This window comes from Mastigoproctus giganteus, chromosome 13 (genome assembly GCF_048544385.1).
Source record: "Mastigoproctus giganteus isolate SK-2022 chromosome 13, ASM4854438v1, whole genome shotgun sequence".
Taxonomy (NCBI): domain Eukaryota; kingdom Metazoa; phylum Arthropoda; class Arachnida; order Uropygi; family Thelyphonidae; genus Mastigoproctus; species Mastigoproctus giganteus.
Genome location: NC_143587.1, coordinates 128,488,953 through 128,513,911, shown reverse-complemented (window position 1 = coordinate 128,513,911; position 24,959 = coordinate 128,488,953). Strand labels below are relative to the sequence as shown.

The window sequence follows — 24,959 nt, the reverse complement described above, 5'->3', positions numbered from 1 at the left end:
GTATGAACATAGATGCATAATACTCATTGAGATTGTCAGCTATCTGGGCAGATTCATCAACATTCGAACAATCGATATCAAGTGGACCAGTCAGATTCACTCCCATCCTTGTTGAGTTTGTATAACTAAAGAAGTTCTTGCTGTTTTTCTTAGCATTCTTTGCCAAAGATTTCTCATAATCTGCATTCGCTTGCCTAATCTGTTTTGTGACTTGATAACAGACTAGCTTATATCTACCATAGGCTTCTATGTTGCCTGATAATTTATATGCATCCTATGCATTTTCTTCTCTGCTACGAGTCTCATTAGTTTATCTGACATTCATGTATACCTAAACCCTGAACAGTAAGTCTTGATCGGTATGAAGAGCCTAGTAGCTTACACGATTAGTTCCTTGAATACTTCTCATTTAGAATTTGCTGTTTGAAACATCATCAATTGATCCCACTGTATAGAATTTAAAAACTATCTGAGAGCACTGTAGTCATCTCTACGAAAGCAAAACCCTTCCCTTTACCCCTGATGGTAGTTACATCTTTAAGTAAATCCCACATCAGTACACTATTTGGTCACTGTCACCTAGTGGTTCCTTTATCTGCAAATTCTTAATGCACAAATAATTACTGCTGATAACCAGGTCAAGAGTATTACTCTCTCTGTTTGCCTCTCTATCATATTGGTGTTCAAAGCAATTATCCAGTAAATCTACAAACATTTTGCTGGTGTGGAAGTGGCAAACCCACAAGTTCCAGTTAATATCTAGGAAGTTCAATTCCCCCATTATAAGACAATCTGATTTACTGGCCCACTATTTCTTTGTAAAGTTTTTCACTGTACTCATCAGAGTCATTAAGGTTATAACACACTCCTACTCTCATTTTTGCTTTCCCAGTACTTATGTCAAACCAAACTGACTTGACATTGCACTGGCCATCTATGTAAACTGGATGCACTTTCTTAGATTTTATGTGTTTCTTAACTAATAGCATAACTCCTTCTCCCTTCCTATACACATTGTACTCCCCAAATCCCAATGCTGCACTGCTTATATCTATGTGACACCACATGACTGATATCCCAACAATATCCACCTTTGATGACTTGACCAGCACTTCAAATTTATGTTTTATGTACTATATGCCTAATATTGGTGTACGTGAAAACACAATTTGTACAGAAAGGATAGACAAGATAGAAAGGGAGAAGGGATCATGCTTTAGTTAATAAACACAAAATCTAAGGAAGTGCATCCAGTTGACATGGTGGATAGTCAAATTAATGACTATACTATAGTCAAACATAGTACAGTCTATTAATCAATTAAATTTATAAACCATATTAATTAATTAAATCATTATTAAATTGGAATCGTGCCTGAGACAAATGCACCAAAGCAATGTGCAAAGTAGTGGGAGTGCGCAAAGAAGCAGCAGTGCTTTGGCTCAGAGGAGAACCGAAGGGGATGATTCTCCAACGGATCACAACCTAAAAAAATAAGCAATTTGTGAAATGTTTGCAGAACTTTCTGGAACAGGACTTGATCTAGCCAAGGAGGATGTCATTCTATGTACTAGGTGCAGAGAGTGTGTCAAGAAATTATGTGCCAACTCAGCGTTCTGATGGGTGTCTATGAGAGTTTGAATAGTAGAGTAGGTGCCCTTGAAAAATTTACAATGTGGGGGGGGGGGAGACCATCAAGCTCTCAAATCCCAACTCAAAGCCAAAGTGCACTCTTGCGCATCAGGCAACACAACAGCAATCTTCAGGGCAGAATGCGTTGGTCCCACAGGAGCTAGTTATTGTCGGTGACTCTATTGTCAGAGAGATAAGAAATATATTGTGCAAAAAGGATGGATGGAATAGAACCAGGGTATGTCTGCCAGGGGCAAAAGTCAATGATGTTGTAGAGCACAAAGGGTGATATTGTACACATTGGCACTAATGACATTAAGAGTAGGGGATCTGTGGACTTAACAAGTACAGGTCAATGTTGAAAAAAAGTAGGGAGATAGGATTAAATTTGAACCTGTCTGCAATTCTGCCTACACATAATAGGAAGAAGTATATGTGAGAGCCTTGTCAATCAATTCAGCCCTGAAGAGACTAGTCAAGGCTCATGGACTAGAATTTTTCCAAGCATGGCCTGCGCCTGTTAACAGGAGAGACAGTTTCTACAGGGATGGGATACACTTAAATAGACAGAGTAAAAGAATATTTCCTGATGCTATCGAGGCACTGTTAGGTGGGTCGAAAAACTACTAGCTTGGGAGATTCACAGACTAATAGATTAGCCACAGGCAGAGATAAAAGTGATTCTTGCACTGCTTCTATTGGAATGAGCAGCAGCCTGAAAAGCAGGTGCTCAGAATTTCAAGGACTGCTGGAAGTCATCATGGAACAAGTAAATACGTGGGCTGTGTTACGGAAACTAAGAGTAAGAATAGGTGTGTATACTTGCATTTACACCAATGCTAGGAGTATAGTAAATAAATTTGATGAATTTGAGGTCTGGTCAAGACATCAAAGGCAGATATTGTTGGGATATCAGAGACGTGGTGTCACACGTCTAAGGAATGCAGAATTGGAATTTGGGGAGTACAATGTGTACAGAAAGAATAGAATAGAAAGGGAGGAGGGATCATGCTGTTAGTTAAGAAACACACAAAATCTAAGGAAGTGCATCCAGTTGACATGGGTGGACAGTGCAGATTTCAGTCAGTTTGGTGTGACATAAGCACAGGGAAAGCAAAATTGAGAGTGGGAGTGTGTTATAGGCCTAATGACTCTAATGAGTAAAGCGAACAACTGTACAGAGAAATAGAGTGGGCCAGTAAATCAGAATTTCTTAAAATGGGGGAATTTAACCGAAGGGGGTGATTCTCCAATCACAGTCTAAAAAAATGTCAAAATGTGAAATGTTTGCAGAACTCTCTAGAACAAGACATTATCTAGCTAAGGAGGGAGGATGTCCTTAGGTGTGCAAAGTGCAGAGACTGTGAAGAAATTTGGCACCAACTCAGAATTCCGATGGATGTTGTTATTTGATTTTTTAGGAGCATTAGCAACTAAGGCCATATTGCTCTGGGATATGCGGTGGTCATTCCCTGACCTTTCCGCATCCTCCGTATTTGGTGGTGACGGGCTCGAACCGCGGTCTAATCAAGAAGCGTGTGCTACGCACTGCTGCTCCTTCCTACCTGACTATGGAGGTGCCTCTGATGGATGTCTATGAGAGTTTGAGGTGTAGGGTACATGCCCCCAAAGAAATTAATATGAGGTGCCCATCAAGCTCTCAGCTGCCCAATTCAAAGCCAGAGCTCACTCCCGTGCATCAGGCAACACAAACGCAATCTCCAAGGCAGAATGCGCTGGTCCCACAGGAAGTAGTTATTGTTGGTGACTCTACTGTCAGGGAGATGGGGAATATATTATGCAAAAAGAATAGGTGGAACAGGACCAGGGTATGTCTGCTAGGGGCAAAAGTTGATGACATTGTAGAGCAGATATCATCTATTAAGGGCACAAAAGGCGACATTGTCGTAGATGTCGGCACTAATGACCTTAAGAGTAAGAGATCTGCAGATTTATTTAACAAGTCAATGTTAAATTGACTTGTTAAATAAATGTGAAAAAAGAAGTCACTAATTAGGGGTGAGTGTGAAAGTGTCTGCAATTCTGCCCAGACACGATAGGAGGGAGTATATGATGAGAGCCTTGTTAATCAATTTGGCCTGGAGAGAGAGATTGTGCAAGGCTCACAGGGGTAGAATTTTTTTCAGCGTGGTCTGTACTTGCTAACAGGAGAGACTGCTTCTACAGGCATGGGATACACTTAAATAGAAATGGTGCAAGAATATTTGCTGATGCTATCGAGGTAGTGTTAGGTGGCTCGGAAAACTGCTAGCTTGGGGTGGGATTCACAGACTAAAAGATTAACAGTAGCTGAAGGCAGAGGCAAAAGTGATTCTTGCACTGCTTCTATTGTAATGAGCAGCAGCCTAGAGAGCAAATTTCTGGGAATTTCAAGTGCTGCTGGGAGTCATCATGGAACAAGTAAATACATGGGCTGTGTAAGGGTAACTAAGAGTAAGAACAAGTGCACGTATATTTGAATGTACACCAAGGCTAGAAGTATAGTAAATAAATTTGATGAATTTGAAGTGCTGAGATATCAGAGATGTGGTGTCACTCAGATATAAGGAATGCAGAATTGGAATTTGGGGGAAACAATGTGTACAAAAAAGGATAGACGGGATAGGAAGGGAGGAGGGGTTATGCTGTTAGTTAAGAAACACAAACTCTAAGGAAGTGCATCCAGTTGACATGGGTGGACAGTGCAATGTTTACACTGGGAAAGGGAAAAGGAGAGTAGCAGCATGTTATAGGCCGAATGATTCTGATCAGTACAATGAACAGTTGTTCAGAGAAATAGAGTGGGCCAGTAAAATTTAGAATGTCTTGTAATGGGGGATTTTAACTTTCCAGATATTAATTGGAAATTGTGGGTTAGTCACTCGCATGCTAGCAAGATTTTGTGGATTTATTGGAAGATTGTTTACTACAGCAACATGTTCGAGGGGCAACAAGAGGGAGCGATATTCTTGATGTGATTATCTGCAGTGATTATTCATGCATTAAGAATTTGCAGTTAAAAGAACCTCTAGGTGACAGTGATCACAGTGTACTTATGTGGAAATTACTTAAAGATGTAACTACCATCAAGGATAAAGGGAAGGGTTTTTGCTTTCATAAAGGTGACTACAAATCAACTGATGATCCCACTTTATGGAATTTACGTAGAATTTACCAACGGTGAATTCTACGGGAAGCCTTCAGGGATTAATATTGGAAGGTACTAGGCTTTTCATACCAACTAAGAAATACTGTTCAAGATTCAGGCTTAAATGGATGTCAGATGAATTAATGAGGGTCGTGGTAGAGAAGAAAAATGCATAGGATGCATATAAATTATCAGGCGACACAGAAGCCTATGGCAGATATAAGCTAGTCTGTAATCAAGTCACAAAGGAGGTTAGGCAGGTGAAGGCAGATTACAAGAAATCTGTGGCAAAGGATGTAAACTAAAACTGCACAGAGTTCTTTACTTATGTAAATTCTAGAAGAAAGGGAATGAATCAGATTGGTCCACCTAACATAGATGGATCGACTATTGATGATCCTGCTCAAGTAGCTGATAAACTGTAGGAGTATTTTGCATCTACATTCACACATGAGGAGGTATTCAAGGAGGGGAATGCCAGAAGTGTATCAAACTAATAGGGAGCTATGTGATTTTATAATAAGTGACAGCAAAATGGAGGAGAAATTATTGAATTTAAACATCAGAAAGGCACTTGGGGTGGATGGAATCTATCCGGTCATATTGAAGGAGGAAGCAGGGGAAGTTAGCAAACCCTTAGCCATAATTATGAGAGTATTCTTAGATTCAGGGGAGGTCCCCATGGACTGGAGATGTGAAAATGTATCTCCAATTCACAAAGGTGGTTCAAAGGATGACACAAATAATTATAGACCTGTTAGTTTAACTTCTGTTCTGGGGAAAATAATGGAGTCACTAGTTAAAGAGGTGATGCAGAATCACCTAAACAAGACTGCCGAATAGTTCAGAAACAGCATGGTTTGTTAAGGGGAAGTTTTGTCTGACCAATTTGAGTGGATACTACGATGTGGTCACAAAGGAACTGGATGTAAAAAATAATTTTGATATCATATACTTGGATTTCAGGAAAGCATTTGATACTGTTGCACATGGAAGACTGCTGTACAAATTGGAGCAGTATGGCATTAAAGGCAAGTTGCCACAATGTGGTTTAGTGGGAGATGGCAAAGAGTGGTAATAAATGGACAGTGCTCTACATGGACTAATATTATTAATGGAGCTTCCCAAGGTTTGGTGCTGGGCCCATTGTTGTTTTGTTTATTTATCAATGATATTGATGAAGGTATATCAGGCTTAATGTCCAAGTTTGCAGATGATACAAAGGTTGGCATGGTTGTTAATGACACTAAAGACAATATGCTACTGCAACAGGATCTAGAAAAGTTAGGTAGTTAGGCTGAGAAGTGGCAACTGAAGTTTAACCTTGAGAAGTGCAAAGTACTGCATATGACTAGCAGTAACCCAAGAGAAACATACCAACTGTGTGGTACTATACTCAGGGAGGTGGAGAATGAAAAAGATCTGGGAGTAATTGTGTAATCAGATATGAAGTTCTCTGAGCATTGGCTACCATAGCATGTCATAGACTTTTGTCAATGATATATAGGAATTTTGCTAGCAGAGACAAGGAGGTGATTATACCTTTGTACACGGCAATGGTCAGGCCACACCTTGAGTACTGTGTACAGGTCTAGAGGCCTCATTTTAGGAACGATGTAGAGTTCCTAGAATTAGTACTGAGAAGGGCAACAAGACAGTTGAACAGAACAAAGGGGTGCACGCTTACAAAGAAAGGCTTAAGTTCAGCAAGTTGCAGCATCTGGAGACTAGGCACCTGCAAAGTGATCTGGTTGAGGTATATAAGGCCTTGAATGGTTTGAGCAGGCTAAATGTTAATGGGCTATTTCCGCTTGCTCAGGTTAAGTACCCAAGGGGGCATAGCTTCAAATTGAGGAAAAGACAGTTGTAGAATAGATGTGCAGAAGTTTGCCTTTAGCCAGAGGAGAGTTGACTGCTGGAATAGACTTCCATCTGTTGTTGTGGAAGTTGATAGTTTAAATAAATTTAAGGCTGAACTAGACAAACATTTGGAGTGTCTGGATAGGTGAAATCGGAAGGGTTTTTTTTTTTTTTTTTTGGCTAAGCTGTATAAGCTTGTTTTCTTGCATCATATGCTTCAACTAATGCTAATGCTAATAACAGCATTATGAATAGCATCCAAGACATTCCACTTTGGCTGAAATTTGTTCTCTCCTGTGTTGTGGATCAAGTATCTTAGAATGTAGGCTTCATATGCTATCAAGGTTACTAATTATGCCTTGATACATTGCTGCATAAAACTGGTGTATTCAGAGCATGGTGGGGGTGGGGGATCTAAACTAGCTGTTAGTAATTGGTGCCCAAGGCAACCCATGAAATTGGCACTCTAAGAGAACTATAAAGTTGTTCTCCCAACCATTGAACCCTAAAGGCAGATGTAGGTTGACAACTTTGTACACTGAAAAAGAGTATCAAATGGCACCTTTGTTATGGAAGAATTCTTGCTTCTCAAAATTGCAGATTTGGTCATCTCCATGTTGCAATTTAAATAAGAATTTTACTAAACTATTATTTATCATTGTAGTAAATAAAAATATTTGAAATGTTAATAAATTCTCAGAAATGTAGAGAAACAAATTAAGTATATTCTCTTCATTTTTGTGAATTGGTATTGAAATAATGGCATCTTTATATTATTTGTATTTTCTCATCTTTTTCATTTTGATGTTTTTTAAACTTGATTTTTTTTCTTGAATTTGGTCACCCAAATTTGCTTATATGGACTGTGCCCCCCCCCCCATGATTTAGCATCCTAGACAACTACCTAGGTTGCCTATCTCAACATGCTGTCTCTCCACTGGAGCAAAAATTATGTTCATCAGATTAAGTGGCTCAGCAGAATGTGTTGTACAGTAATCTAAAATCATAATATTCATCTCTTTTTGAAGCCATTCTACTGTTCACTCTCAATAACCAAGGCTGAAATATTTTGACCACAAGTCAAATATTGTTGGTCTCAACTGTACAAATTAGTTAACTACTAATAAACAACTTGGCTGGAAAAATATGCGTCATAAATGAGCAGAGTTATTTTGTACTATTTCCTGCTTTTCAGCATAACAGAATAATGGTTATTTCTTTAATTAATTTTCCACCATTGCAAGCCTCTCCTTGAACAGCAAGTGTTTCTTTTGGGATTAAATTCTAATTACACGATCTAAGTAAAAACAAGCTTTGTATTAAACCAAACAAAATAACATAATTTTTTTTCGCATACGATAAAAATGGATTTTGTATTACATATTAATCCAAGTTTGTAATAAACGGATACTTAGAAAAACCTGTCCCTTCAGCAGAGGAATGATGTGTACTTTGAATAAACAAGAATTTCTCTGTATAAATCAAGTTTATATTAATAAGGTTCTACTGTACATTATAATTATCACACTTATTCTCTTAGCTTTGTAACTATTTTTTATGATTTAATAAATATGGTTTAATAAATTTTTATTTTTTTTAAGTATGCAAAATACAGTAACTCACACCTGCTGAATTCAAGTTCATGTTTCTGGACTTTACATATAAAGTTAATATGGTTTTATTGTAGTAATGAATTATATAAATTTACCATATAGAATTAAAGAATAACTTTTCAATTTTCTTTGCTTGATTCCTAGTACTACAGGGACTCAATCCTTCTAATTCTTAATGGTTCAATTATAAGTATAAATACACATTTGAAAAAGTTAAGGAAGTCGCATGATTTACACTGTAATAGAGAAAAGTATGCTATTTTTAAAAAAAATTTTATGTCACCCATACTATGCAGTGCCAGTGGTTTCCCACATAACATCAGTTGTGTCTCTGTGTAGAAGCAAAACTTTGCCAGAGCAGCTGGGTGTGTGAGTAACAATGGGTGCTGTGAATTGTGTGGTTATCTGGTCACTAAGTTACTGGAAGGTACTATCACCATAGATTGAGTCTTCTAGCATCTGCCCATGGGCATAGGGAGCTGGGCCAGAACAGTAGGAGGGATGCCTGTAAGAGATCTCCGCTCCAGCACAGCAAGGAGTGAGAAGGACCAAGAAATGAAGTATGGCAAAATTTAAAGAATTCAGATTACAGAGAAAGGTAATAAGAGGATTCCCTAAGTGAGCAGAAATCATTATTTCATTTGCATAATTATTCACAAAAGGGTTAAATAAAGTAACGCTGATGACAACTTTACTCTTTTCAGGTCTCAAACACACGCACAAAGGAAACAAACTTAAACTGATATGGATGATTGCAGAACAGATGTACATAAATTCACATTCATCCTGAGCATAATTGACTGGTAGAATAAACTTCTATCTACTGTTGTGGTAGTGAGTAATTTAAAAAAAAAATTTAAAGGTTTAGACAAATTATTAGATGAAACGGGCAAGAGTGTTTTTTTTTTTTTTTTTTTTTGCACATTGTATAAGCACTTTTCTTCTTGCATCATTCCACCAATACCATTAATCAAAGAATGGAGTGGCTGACTAGTTTCTCAGATTTGAACTCTTCACAACCAAGAGAGGCATACATGGAATACTTTGAGAAGGTGACCTGCAAATTACAATCCTCTAAAAAGAACCCTGTACCAGCTAAAATCTGCTCTTATAGAATAGTGGTTTTATTGACCCTTGATCTCCTGAATTAACTTATACAAATAATAACACTGTTTGCAGCTTGAGGAATGATGACATCCTCTATCAAGTAAATGTTTATCCATGGTATGAAATTGTGATTTTCACAAGTCAATAGCTATTCTTTCATGACATGCATATTCATTGCTCTTTTGATGATTTTAGAAATTACTCATTTATTGATGTCGAGACAAATTTTATCTAAAATTTTTATGGGTGGTATCTATCTGGCCTGCCTGGGGTGAGATGTCTGGTTGTGGTCAAACCAGACATCCCTCCCTTGTGTTAGACCTCACCAAACCCTCCCAACTGACAGATTGGGCTCTGGCTTTCTGTGAAAATTTAATCTGCATTTGCCTGAAGTCAGTTTTGTCATTGGACAAAATATTTCTAAAAATTCGTAACCTCCTTAACTTTTGTATACCAGTATACATTAAAAAATATTTGTACTACAAATTATAATACTAATGATAAATTTCAAATAAGCCAACTGTCTACCTTTTTGAGTAATGCATTCGTTATTCATGATATTTTTGCTATTACTTATAACAGGAGATACTGGCAAAACAACTGGAAGTGCCTTTTTCATCTCTGAGGGATTTTTTTTCATGATATCTTTTGTGACCTTCAATATAGGTACTTTAATTTGTGATGAGTGAGAACTGTGAGTAGCAGATGGAGGACTCATAATAGGAGAAACATGTGTAGTAACAGCAAATGGCTTTGAAACAGCTAACAGTTTAACTTCAGTAGCAAGAGATGACACTTCTGAAAATTAACAACAGGATACGTTTAATATGTATAAAATTTATGGAGCCATTATACTGAAATAAAAGAAAGAATGTTTGCATGCATACTACACAGGTTATCTTTGATCTAAATACCTGAATTGTGAAAATGCAAAGAAGTAGCAAAGACTTCTATGCTTATATTAAATATTAGAAGTAGAAGGAAGGTGACTTCACCTTGTATAGCTTTTAGATCTATTTATTAGTTTGTAACCTTGCTGTTGCATCATCATGATAAAATCCAAAAGAATGAACTAACAAATGTTTGTTAGTCCAGTTTTTAGGTGGTGGTTTTATCTTTTATGATAAGAGTTTGTTGGTTCAGTTTTTTGTTTTTCTGTGATGGTGCTACATGATTACAAACTCTTAATAAACAGATTCTAAAAAATGTATACAGTAGAAGTGCTTTCAGTTCAGTATTTAGATAAAAAAAAATTATTATATAATATATGGGTGCCATAACAATTTAACCCTGGTCTAAATAATTCAATAAAACTTAATGCACATTAAGTTTTATTGAATTATTTTGTTGAATTGAATTTTATTGAGTTGAATTATCGAACTAAAACTACTGTATTTCGAACGTCGAAATACATTTCCAGTATATAGACTTTATTACAGCATATTATTATAAAGATGCAGGAATGTATTTTCAATATAATAATAAAAAGTTTTTCATGGTAACTGAGTGGTGTCTTCTTTTCATTACATATGCCAAAAACTAAAATTTTTGGAAATCCAAACATTAAAAATTGTTTTCAAGATTTCAAGATGATACTTGAAATGCAACCAAAGAAAAAAAAAAATAACAATTTCGGCACCAGCTGAAATTATTATTATTTTTTTTTCAAAGCAATAAAATATCCAAGATTATCGAAGCAATAAAAATATATAATGTGCAACTCAAGAACATGCTTTGCCTGCTCAATGCAGTAATAAGGAAATAGTTTGTAACTTTCCTCATTATTTTCCTAACATCCCTTTCTTCATTTTATGTTATATAAGATATTAAGTGTAACAAAGGAGCTGTTGTAAAAATAACACAGAGCAATATAGTTAGCTGTTAATTGGTTTTTAGGAGCATTAGCAACTAAGGCCATATTGCTCCGGTATATGCGGTGGTCATTGGCTCGAACCCCAGTCTAATCAAGAAGCATGTGCTACGCACTGCTGCTCCTTCCCACCTGGCTATGGAGGCACCACGAGCAATATAGTAATTCCTTTATTCTGCTCAAACTAAAGATATAAGTTTGAGCAGAATAAAGGAATTACTATGGCTCTGTGTTATTTTTAAAACAGCTCCTTTGTTACACTTAATATCTTATATAATATAAAATGAGGAAATGGGGTTCCCCAAGGATCAGTACTGGGACTGCTACTGTTTTTGATTTTCTTAAACGACATTGATGAAGGGATACAGGGCATGACGTCAAAATTTACAAATGATATCAAGATTGGTATAAGTTGTCCTGAAGAAACAAGCAGAGTTTCTTCAGGACAACTTATACTTCAAGGATGGTCAAAGAAGTGTCAGATATGTTTTAATGCAGCAAATGCAACATGTTGGAATACAGAGAAAATCAAGATGTAAAATGCAAGGTGGAACACAAAGAAAATTCTTAGATGGATTGCAAAAATTGCCAGGAGGTTACACTTGGGGAATAGTAATTCCAAAATAACTTATGCACTTAGTGGGGTTGAACTAAAAACAGTGGAGTAAGAAAGGGATTTGGGAGTTACAATACAGTCAGAAGTTCTCTGAGCAGTGCACACAGGCGGCAAGGAAGGCCCATAGTGTGCTATTGATAAGTGATCATACATTTGCTTGTAGAGATAAGGAGGTCATAATCCTAGTGCATAAGGCAATTGCAAGACCACACTTGGAATACTGTGTTCAAGTGTGGAGACCACAGTGAAAACAAGACATTGCCCTTCTTGAAAGGGTTCAAAAATGGGAAACACACCTGATACACGAGATTGGCAAGAGGGCATCCATATAAGGAAAGACTTCAAATATGTGAGCTACAGAGCTTGGAATCTAGGCACCTTAGAAGAGACAAGTGAGGTGTATAAGGCTCTGAGAAGTAAAAATAAAAAGAATGAGGGTGGAATTTTCACTATTATAAATGATTCCAGAACTGGGCAATACATAGTAATTCCAGAACTGGGCAATACATTCAAATTATAAGGGAAACAGTTTATACTGGAATGCAGGAAGTTTTCTTTCGGTTAATGAGTTATTAATTATTTGAATAGGTTACTTCCATGAGTGTCTGAGGCTGACAGCCTGGGGAAACTCAAAGGTCAGTTAAAAGGGAGTCAAATAGGTAGTTCATTTTATTTTATTATTTATCTATTAATATTTTTTATTCATTTATTTATATATATATATATTTTGGCCAGTGCAATGAAAACCTAAGGCTTGCACCATATGGCTAATAAATACATTTGATTTGGTTTACCTCCGATGCCATTTCCACCAAATCTACTTCGCCAGCCTCTTTTTCTACCAGTAATTCTTGAATGTCTTCAGTAACCATATCTTTTTTTTTTTTTTTAGGAGCCCCAGTGTGTATATTGTTTATAAATTGCATGTTCTTAGGTCTATTTTCTATTTTGCTGGATGAAAAACCCAAGTTTCCAAGAGAAAACTCCATGCTACCCTCGCCTGAGACCAACTAACTCAGCCACGCTGTGAAAAAGATCCATAAAAATTCCTCCCATCATAGACAGGATGGGAAGGTGATTCTACCAACTGGAGGGCTTCAGTAGTCATATCATTAAAACCTTTCCTTCCTACCAACTTACCAAGTTCTACTATTGCACCAATTCCGTTTTCTACAGGTTCAACCATATTTCCTGAATGAACTGACTCTAGCCATACATTTTTCTAACACGCATTTAATGTTGATGGTTTTGCTTCTCTGAGTGATAAAGCTGATACAGTCCACAATTAAAAAATGTTTCCATGTCTCCATCACTTCAATAGATTTGGAATCAATTTTTTTCCAAAATCCATTGTAACAATTTTCTGATGTAATGCATTTTAAAGGTAGATATAATTCCCTGATCTAATGGCTGAATTAAAAAGTTGTATTAGGTGGTAGAAACATTACTTCAATGTTTGGATGACTTCTAATTCTTTTGGATGGCTTGGAGCTTTATCCAACAGTAATAAACTTTGAAATCTAATATTTTCCACAAGTTCAATAGCAGAGACCCTAACATGGGGATTTTCCAACAAAATAAAATATTGGGATTTCCCAATAACTTTTTTTTTTTTGCATAATGACTAGCGAGTCAACAGTGGGGATTCACAAAAAAGAATGGAAATGTTGAAAAATTACATCCAACATAATAGCAAGGTTCCCTCCACAAAAACTGTCTCAAAAATACCGTGTTATGCCAGGTTTTTCTCAATTCTCTAACCATGTTATATAAATACTGTGTTGTGGGAGGATTGATGCAATTTATCAAATGTGTTAAAGCGAAACCGTGTTGTAGAAGTACTGTGTTATACGGGGTTGCCTATACTTACACATAATGGGCTGTTAGAAAGCAACTTGGGTTTATTTTATTATCATAATTTTGTATTTAGGTTTATTTTTGGATTAACCGAGGACCAAAGAGATATACATGGTTTTGATTGGAGGAAAAGCTGCAAATTTTAGCTGATCAGTGAAGTAAACAAATGAGATTTGTTTGCTTTTATATATACTCTATGTATATATAGAAGGGGTATTGGGGTATTCTATATATACCCCAATTCACAAAGGAGGATCAAAGGCTGACAAGTAATTATAGACCTGTGAGTTTAACTTCCGTTCCAGGAAAATTAATGGAGGCACTGGTTAAAGAAGCACTGCAGGATCATCTAGAGAAGACTTCAGTTATAGCTCAGACACAGCATGGTTTTGTTAAGGGAAGGTCTTGCCTGACCAATTTGATTGGATACTATGACGCAGTCACAAAAGAATTGGATGCGGGGAATAACTTTGATATTATATACTTGGATCTTAGAAAGGCTTTTGATACTGTTGCACATGGAAGACTGCTGCACAAATTGGAGCAGTGTGGCATTGGTGGCAAATTGTTGCTATGGATAAAGGGATGGTTGAGTGGTAGAAGACAGAGAGTGGTAATTAATGGACACTGCTCATCGTGGACTAATGTTATTAGTGGAATCCCTCATGGTTCAGTGTTGGGTCCATTGTTGTTTTCTGTATTTATAAATAATATTGATGATGGTATATCAAGCTTAATGTCCAAGTTTGCAGACGATACAAAGGTTGGCAGGGTTGTTAAGGATGCTACTGATGCTATGCTGCTGCAACAGGATCTGGAAAGGTTGAGCAGATGGGCTGAGAGGTGGCAAATGAAGTTTAACATTGACAAATGTAAAGTACTACACATGGGAAACAGCAACCCCAGAGCAACGTATCAACTCTGTGGTACTACACTGACAGTGGTAGAGAATGAAAGGGACTTGGGGGTGGTTGTGCAGGCAGATACGAAGTTCTCTGAACAGTGCAGACGAGCTGCAAGAATAGCTCATGGTGTATTGTCAATGATATATAGGAATTTTTCTAGCAGGGATAAGGAGGTGATTATTCCCTTGTATAAGGCAATGGTCAGGCCATACCTAGAGTACTGTATACAGGTCTGGAGGCCTCATTTCAAGAAGGATGTAGAGCTGCTGGAACGAGTACAGAGAAGGGCAACAAGATTAGTGAATGGAACAAAGGGGTGCTCTTACGAAGAAAGGCTTAAGTTTTGCAAATTACAGTGTCTGGAAACTAGGCACCAGTGAGGTGATCTGATAGAGGTGCATAAAACCTTGAATGGTTTGAGCATGCTCAATGCTGATGGGATTCTTCCTCTTGCTCAGAATAATCACCTGAGAGGGCATAAATGCAAATTGAGGAAAGACAGAGGTAGGATAGACGTGCGGAAATTTGCCTTTAGCCAGTGGGTGGTTGGTTGGTTGGGGGAACAGACTTCCATCCCTTGTTGCGGAAGTTGATAGCCTAAATAAGTTTAAGGCTCAGCTGGACAGGTATTTCGAGCGAACAGAGGGGTGAAGTGGAAGTGTTTTTTTTTTTTTTTGGCTGATGCTGCATAAGCTTGCTTTTTTGCATCAAATGCCTCTACTAATGCTATAGATTTTTTGATACTCATTTTTTTTAATCTCCATATTATGTTGGATATTATTCAGTCTTATGAGGACACATTTCTTGGCAGAGTCATAGGCTGGATAACTGTAGTGTAAGCAAGACCTGACTGAAGAATGATATAACTTGTAGCAACTAAGCATTGATACTTGAAGAGCTCTTTCCTCCTGAAATAAGAGCTGGAGAGGGAACTTTGATAATGTATATAAAAGGTTTTGTTCTGTAAAAAAATCAAGATGCCGAACATTGCTACGTGGTCCACAGGAATATGTCTTAATGAATTTCTTGAGGTATATAGAGTGGATGAAGTTTTCTTTTAGGCAGTACATTGTAAATTACTGGAATATGTTACATTCAGGAAATTCAGAGGTCAGCTGGATATGCATCTACTGATTCAAGGCCTTAACCAGGGCCCCTAGGCAATCAAGGCCCTTAAAATTCTCTGACTGAGGTGTTTAAAGCCTTGAATGGATTAAGTAACTGAATGCTAATGGCATTCTTCCTCTTGCTGAGACTACACACATGAGAGGGCATCAATTAAAGTTGAGGAAGGTTGCAGGTTATTTGGTGGAAGTTTGCCTTCAACCAGAGAGTGGCTGATTAGTAGTAGTGGCATGTGATGCAAGAAAGCAAGTGTATGAGCTTATGCAGCATTAGCCAAAAAAAAAAAAAATCACACCATTCCCTCCAAATGCCTGTCCAGTTCCTCCTTAAATTTATTTAACCTATCAACTTCCACAACGACAGATGGAAGTTTGTTCCAGCAATTAAACACCCGCTGGCTAAAGGCAAATTTCCGCACATCTATTCTACTAGTAAAATAATAAGAGGAGTTTACCTCAATATAGTACGTAGAACACTTCCATATGATACCCTCCAGAAATTAAAACGGAAAAAATCGACTACTTTCCAGTACATTAGAGTAAAATATAAATAATTAAATAATCAATTTAACACAATTCAAATCAATTTAAACCAATTAAAAATCAAATTAACGCAATTAAAAGAATCTAACGAAAATATTCAAAACGATTTTCCTACCTGAAGCTGACCACGCTTTTCGACCGTATATCGTGATCACAGGAATGAAAATTACCGAATTGGGTTAAACCCGAAACTTAAATAGTGATTATTTGCCTTCACGCATGCCTGTAAAGGTCCACGCATCGGAGATCAAATATGGCCGCCGAACATTAACAGAATTCTCGTGTAATTTAATTTCAACGGTTTCTGCAATTAATAGTCGCGTATAATTACGTTGAACGTTAAGTATTTTGGCCTCGTTAAATAAAAAAGTGTTTTTCGTTAATGGCATGAAAGGCTAATTCTGATGCTGCTGAACGAGAAGCACGAACTGAGGCTTCATGTTGATTTACACGAATATTAAGAGAAAATCGCGTCGAACCTTGGTAAGACGAGTCGCAATCACCGCAAGAAATGTTGTATACCAGATCATTAATTTATGTTGCAAACGCGGAAAGAACCGAGCGATTGTTCAGTATAGTGTGTAACTTCAGTACTGGCCTAGCTACAATTTTAAATTCGGTATCTTTAAAGAATCTGTTAAGCTGTTTGTGCCACTGTTCAACATATGGGACAGAAATAAAGTATTTTTTGAAATTACTATTGTTGATTGGTGTAGTATTTTGTATCCTATCCTTAGCGTGTACCCTAATTCGGTTTATTGTGGTAATGGAATAACCCCTGTTTAAGAATCTGCTAGTTAATATTTGTATTTCTGAGTCCAAAGCAGATTCCATCGTTGAATATTTATAGGCATTTAGAAATTGATTTAAGATAATCGATCTTTCGTAGGTGAACGGGTGATAGCTATTATAATGTAGAAGCATACCGGTGTTTGTAGGTTTTCGATAGATGCTAAATTGTATTTTATTCGATAGATGCTAAATTGTATTTTATTCGATAGATGCTAAATTGTATTTTATTTCATTAAAATTTAGAAAGTTTAATGATTTTGTATCCATATCCTCCTTTCCAATGTAAATTTGAGTCTAGAATGAATATTATTAAACGAATGTAAAATGTCTTGGATAGTACTACTATCGGTAATAACTAGAACATCGTCTAATACCTCCCATAGTAAATACCTCCCATAGTATGTGATATGGGGTCGAAAAGGTGTCAAATGTATCTGCTCAATCGTTGAGAGATAGATCTCTGACATTAAGCCACTCAGGCTCAAACCCATTGGTAATCCAAAAATTTGTTTGTACATCTTGTCTCGAAAGGTGATGTAGTTTGCCTCAACTAACAGTTTAATTAAGTGAAAAATTTCCTTAATAGGTAGCTTCGTATAATTAATCGGTGTCGAGTTTTTATTTAACATATCCCAAATAATATCTAATGTGTATTCAACGTTTACATTCGTATATAATGAGGTAACATCTAGTGAGAATAAATTGACATTGTCGCCGAGTCTACAGTCTTTAAGCTTATTAAATAATGTATCGTAGTTCTTAATCCCAAATTGTATTACCTGTCTAAAGGGTTTTATAATGTTATATACATGTGTGGCTAAGGATGAAAATGCCGAGTTCCTGTAGGAAACTATAGGTCGAATAGGAAATCCAGTCTTTTGTAATTTTACCTGACCGAAAAGTGCAGGAATATTGTATGTTCTGGACATCAATTCCTTTAACTGAACCATAGTAATGTAGTCGTTTTTTCGATATGTGGTTAACGTTTTATTGTATTGATTGACCAAATTGGTAAACAGTGCCGGGTCTACTTCACGATATGTGGAGGTATCTGACACAACTGAATTTAACTTATTAATATAATCATGTTTATCTAGTATTACCACTGTATCTCCTTTATCTGCCCTCTGTATAATAATGTCCTTATTTCCCCGAAGTTCTCGTAAAGCTGAACTGTCATGTGTATTCAATTTAGGAAGTCAAGTTTCTTTTATGTTATTCACTACTTGGATAACTTGTTGAATAAATACATCTTTTTGTGGAACATTACAAAGTCCAAATTCAATATCAATTACGCATTGTTTTTTAGGCCGTTTTCGAGGTGGTAAATTATAATTTAGTCCTTCGGATAAAAGTGAAATCTGGTCCTGCGATAGTGTACACGAGGAAAGATTAGTAACCTGTTGATATGTCAGTTCGTTGGATACTGGGTGAGGGGGTGTTCGTGAACTAGATGACATATTCTGTGGTAGTACGTTGTGTGTATGTGGGGGGGGGATGTCACCCAACTCGTATGAACTTGGTCGCAAGCCCACAACAATGTGTTAGAATTTGCATGAACGTGTCTTGAGGCCTGTGCTTCCTGTCGCAAATCTATGGAGGTCTTCAATACAGACCAATTGTTCGGATGTAGATAATTTTTTAAATTTATTTTATTAATTTTTTAATTTAATTTTTTTTTTGTTTATTCGAATATCGAGATTTTGAGGCTAACTTCGTAATATTCCACAAAAAGATGTATTTATTTAATACTGATAGAGGTGTATAAAGCCTTGAATGGTTTGAGCATGCTCAATGCTGATGGGATTCTTCCTCTTGCTCAGAATAATCACCTGAGAGGGCATAAATGCAAATTGAGGAAAGACAGATGTAGGATAGACGTGCGGAAATTTGCCTTTAGCCAGTGGGTGGTTGGTTGGTGGAACAGACTTCCATCCCTTGTTGTGGAAGTTGATAGCCTAAATAAGTTTAAGGCTCAGATGGACAAGTATTTCAAACGAACAGAGGGGTGAAGTGGAAGTGGTTTTTTTTTTTGGTTTTTTTTTGGCTGATGCTGCCAAAGCTTGCTTTCTTGCATCATATGCCTCTACTAATGCTAATTGCTTAAATCTCAGGGTTTTTTTTTTTTTTTATGTGAACCCCAAACACGAGAGGTATCAGAACCTATAGTACTTAGTACCGTGCTTGGGTTCGAGGTTGAGAAGACGAAAGAAGATATTTGTTGACATTGGACTTGAACTTCTGTAGATTGTAACTTTCAGGAAATACATACGAAGGAAGGTTGTTGCAGAAAATGGCAGTTGAATGAATAAACGAGGAAGATGAAAAGTTGGTTCTGTGAGTTTAAAGTTGGACAGTAAATGCATGTTGGCTGGTGGTGGCACGTGTTCGGACTGTTTTGAAAGAGAGAGTGGGAATTATAGAAGCCAATTCAGAAGAACAGTGCCCATGGAAGAACTGTAGAAGAGGCATGCAGCAGAAACAGTACGTCTATGAGACAGCAAGTGGAGAGACTCTGTTAGAGATGAATCATTAATTAACCTAACTGCCCTCTTCTGAATGGAATCAAGAAGCCTGATAGAGGTTTTGGGGGCACCATCCCAGATGTGGGAACAATATTCCATATATAAATCGCAAATTCCATGTATAAATCGCAAATCCGACCATGGCTGGGCGGATTTGCGATTTATACAGAGTGAGCAGCTGTTTGGAAGAAAAGTAACGCCGAGAGCGAAAGAGAAAACCAAGTTTTTTAGATGCAGAGGAAGCAATATTTGTAATGTGCTTGTGCCAAGACAGATTAGAAGTCAGGGTAATCCCCAAAAGAGATATATCATTTTGCCTAGAAATTGGAGTATCATTAAAGATAAGCATAGGAGCAGAAGAATCCTTTTTGCGAGATATAAGACAAGACTGAGTTTTAGAAGGGTTGAAATCAACTAAGTTGTCTTTGCCCCACTGGAGAATTACCTGAAGATCGGTATTTAAGGAATTGGTAGCAGATTTTCCAGAAGTTGAAGCTGATTGAACAGGAAAAGGTTTCTCAAAATGGAAAGTGGAATGCAATGTGCTATTATCGGCAAAACTATGGATAGGATTTCCAGTCAATGGAAGAAGATCATTAATATACAAGAGGAAAAGAGTGAGGGAAAGAACTGAACCTTGGGGGACACCGGCATTAGTGGAGAAGGTAGAAGACAGAGAGCCATCTACCATCACCCTCAGTCAGCGATCAGAGAGAAAACTGATAACCAATTACTAAAAACAGTCGGCAAACCAAAAGATGGAAGCTTGTTTAGAAGACCTTTAGGCCAAACAACATCGAAAGCCTTTGAGATGTCAAGAGCAACTAATTGTGTTTCACCAAACCTTTCTATTGAATTAGTTCATAAATGGGTAACATAAGCCAGAACATCACCAGTGGATCGACATTGATGGAATCCATACTGGTGATCGTTGATCAGACGGAAGGTTTCTAGGTAGTTTAAGAGTTGGTGGTTAATTGATTTCTCCATTACTTTGAAAAGAGTAGAAGTAATTGCAATGGGACAATAATTGGATGGGAGAGAATTGTCACTCTTTTTAGGAACTGGCTGGATATGGGCAAATTTCCCAGCAGAAGGAAAAACAGGTTTTGAGAACAAGTGGAGAAATACCATCGGGACCTGGAGCTTTCTTAGCATCAAGATTCGTCAAAATCCTTCTGACATCCTTTCGACGGAAGACCACAGGAGGCATTGAATGGAGCGTGTTGGGAATGGTGGGAGGTGTTCTACCAAGATCATTAATATATAAGTCGGAAGAAAAATGGGATGCTAGCAGGTCAGCTTTATCCTTGGAAGCGACAACAGAACCATCTGGTTTGGACAGAGGAGGTAGCAGAGATGGTCAAAAGTTGCGGCCAATAGCTTTGGCAAGGAACCAGAATGCTCGGCTACCATTAGGGCAAGAAGCAAGTTTTCTACTCTTAGCCTGTTCAAATTCTAGTTTGGACTGATTAATAACTGGTTTATAATTGTTGCGAGCTTTGGTGTAGGCAGAAAATGAAACTGAAGAATTAGAAACAAGCCAATTAAGATATGCAATGTTCTCTCTTGAACAGCCTTAGCACATTTATTGGAAAAAAATGGTTTAGATAAAGGAAGAGATTTTAAAGTGGAGTGTGGGATAAAGGATTCCATTCCTGCAAGAATAATTTCACTGACACGATCTGAGCAAACGTTGACATTAGAAGTTTTGAAACAGTAATCCGACCAAGGAAGAGAAGAAAAGAAATCTCACAGGTCATCCAATTTTGCATTCTTGTAATGCCAAACAACATGAGGTTGGGAATAACCATGAGATAAAGGCTCCACTGGAGAAGAGACAATCACCAATCATCTGATAGGATATTATGATGTGGTTACAAAGGAAATGGATGCAAAAAATAATTTTGATATCATATATTTCAATTTCAGGAAAGCTTTTGACACTGTTGCGCATGGAAGACTATTGTACAAATTGGAGCAGAATGGTATTAAGGGTAAGTTGCTACAATGGATAAAAGGATGGTTGAGTGGGAGAAGACAGAGGGTGGTAATCAATGGGTGCTGCTCTGCGTGGACTAATGTTATTAGTGGAGTCCCACAGAGTTCGGTGTTGGGTCCACTGTTGTTTTGTATATTTATCAATGATATTGATGAAGGTATATCAGGCTTAATGTCGAAGTTTGCAGATGATACAAAGGTTGGTAGGGTTGTTAATGACAGTAATGGCAGTGTGCTACAACAGGATCTAGATAATTTGGGCAGATGGGCTAAGAAGTGGCAACTGAAGTTTAACCTTGACAAATGCAACGTACTGCATATGGGTAGAATTAACCCCAGAGAAACGTACCAACTGTGTGGTACTACACTTAAGGGGGTAGAAAATGGAAATGACCTGGGATTACTTGTGCAGTCAGATATGAAGTTTTCTGAGCAATGCAGACAGGCTGCCAGGGCAGGTCATGGGGTTTTGTCAATGATATATATAGGAATTTTACTACCAGGGAAAAGGTGATTGTCCCTCTGTATAAGACAATGGTCAGGCCACGCCTTGAGTACTGCGTACAGGTCTGGAGGCCTCATTTTAGGAAGGATGTAGGTTTACTTGAGCGTATACAGAGAAGAGCAACAAGACTGGTGAGGGGAATGAAGGGTTCTTCTTACCAAGAGAGGCTTAAGTTCTGCAAATTGCAGTGGCTGGAGACTAGGCACCTGCGCGGTGATCTGATTGAGGTATATAAGGCCTTGAATGGGTTGAGCACACTGAATTCTGATGGGGTCATTCCACTTGTTTAGATTACAAACCTAAGGGGGCATAAATTCAAATTAAGAAAAGACAGATGTAGAATAGAAGTGCGGAAATTTGCCTTTAGCCAGCGGGTGGTTAATTGCTGGAACAAACTTCCATCTGTCGATGTGGAAGTTGATAGGTTGAATAAATTTAAGGAGGAACTGGACAGGCATTTGGAGGGAATGGTGTGATTGTTTTTTTGGCTGATGCTGCGTAAGCTCATACACATGCTTTCTTGCATCACATGCCGTCACTATTACTACTACTACTACTACCAAGTTGTGATCTGAAGTGCCTAAAGGACCTCTCACTTCAACCGTGTTCTTAGAAGGGTTGTTTGTGAGAAAAAGATCAAGCGTGTTGGCTGTATGATTAGGATTGTCCGGTATTCTTGTAGGTAAATTAACAATCTGTGCAAGGTCATTAGTAATTGCAAAAGCCTCAGCATCTCGACCAGCTGGTCGGTGTGACTAGAAAACAGATGCCAGCTGGTCGGTGTGATTAGAAAACTGAAGCCAGCTGGTGGGTGTGATTTGAAAACGGAAGCCAGCTGGAGTTGTGAACATTAAAATCACCAAGGAAAATTACCTCACTGTTAGGAAAGTTGGACTGGAGAAAGTCAAGTTGCAAAGAAAGGAAGTCAAAAAGGAGAACCGTAGAGACAACAGATGAATTTTACACAATGAGGTAGAGAGATTTTAAGCCAGAGAAGATCAAAGAGAGTCGATTCCAAATTGCCAAGTCTCTGACAGGGAATATCAAATCGGACAAATGCACAAGTACCACCTTTGAGGCGAAAGAAATGATACAGCGAATAATTTTGGCATCTGAGATGAGCAGTAGTTGACTCAACCGATAACTGAGATTTTGTCAGTAAAAGTACATGGGGTTTGGCAGACTGCAAGTGGAAATGGACATCGTTAAGATTAGAATTGAGACCACGTATATTTGTGAAATGAATTAGGAAGTATTCATTACTGACAATCCTGGAGATTCTGAAAATTCCACAAGTCTTTCACCTCTTTCATTTCTTTCACCAATTCCAAAATTTCCTATAGTTCCCCTTTCTGCAGTATTTTGTCTCTTTCCAACCTTAGCATTGAAGTCTTCCATAATGATAGGGTAGTGAGTTTTCTGCTCATCAATAAGACTCAATTTTGGTGTACATTTCTTCAACATTTTCATCATCGTGGCTCGAAGTTAATGCATACATCATTATAACCTTTAGCTTGTACCTCTTAGAAATCCTGAGTAGTAGCCTTGACACCCTTGGTGATGTACTTTTGAATTCCAAAATGTTGTTTTTTATATCTTTATGGACCAGATAGCCAACTTCCCACTTTCGCTCCTTTCACTGTTTCCATTGGTGTAGAACAGATTTCCACTTCATAAACTTATAAGTGATTCATTTCTTCTTTTTGTTTCAGCCAAACCGATGATATTCCAATTCACATTTTCTAATTCCTTTACCAGCTCTAATATACTGTCTTCCCCGATGAGTGATCTTACGTTGTAACAGGCCAAGTTCAGTTTCCATTCATGTCAGCCTGGTTGTACCCAGAGATTCTTAGCACCCTCTGCTTCCACTCTGATCCTCTCGCTGCCGTAAGAGGGGGAGTGAAAGCCGCTGGGGACTGAGGGCCATTTGTGTCATCGTGCTGTCATGTGCTGGAGGGTTTGGTCTTTTCCTCTTCATGTTGACCAGGCACCTTGAAGGGAACCACTCTACATGTTTGTTGCCACCTAAGTGACGTAACAGGGCTTACCATCAAGAAGGTGTACATGAGTGGATTTTAGGGAAGCAGGCCAACCGGAGTTCTCCGAAATCTTCTGAAATAGAAAGATATTGGATCTCTCAGTGTTTTAAACTGACTGTCTGGTAACACACAGAATGCCTGTTTCCCTCTAAGCCCCTTAATCAAAAAATAAATAAAAAAAACCTTAACAAAAAAATAATCAAAAAATTGCTTATTGTATTTTAATGCAGTAATATCCTTTGTATATCTAATTTTGAACTGATTGAATCATTTAATTCAATTTCATCCATTTATGGATCAGAAATCCAGAGGTTTGGCTTTTTTTAAAGCCAAAGTGAATAATAATAGCAAATAGGTATGATCTCTTCCTCTTCCTTTTGTGCTGTTATGTATTAAAATTGTGTACTATTAGTTTGAGATAACAAAATTAAGAGAAAGAAGAATGTACTGGAAGATTTAAAAACAATCTGTAAGTTTAATGGGTGCGTTAATTGAATCTTATGTGAAATGAACTTGGAAAATGCAAATTTATGTATTTACTCCCAAGTGGCCACACATGCAAAATGTTAATTTATGTATTAATAATTTATAACAATGTGGTCCAGTTTAGGACCTTATTATCAAAGCCATAATTTACAACATTATGTATATGATGCAAGTATTAAATAGATTTTAAATTTATTAATTATATTTTGAATAAGTTACATTCTAAAGAGGCATATAATAATATACAATAAAATCATATATGATTCAAAATGAAATGGAAATTCTATGACTTGGAGTGCTGGCAACACTAGTGAGAGTGTGCATGCACACTCT

The 24,959-nt window shown here is 37.4% G+C and overlaps 1 protein-coding gene across 4 annotated transcripts in view; it reads right to left on the bottom strand.

Annotated features, from left to right (window-relative positions):
* LOC150076433 (uncharacterized) overlaps positions 1–24,959 on the bottom strand; it is an 840,218-nt gene that overhangs the window by 215,802 nt on the left and 599,457 nt on the right. For all 4 annotated transcript variants that reach the window (XM_090388172.1, XM_090388173.1, XM_090388175.1 and 1 more), the window contains one exon: positions 9,889–10,158. In XM_090388172.1, the coding sequence (XP_090244298.1) occupies positions 9,889–10,158 (270 nt within the window). The remainder of the gene's footprint in view (positions 1–9,888; positions 10,159–24,959) is intronic.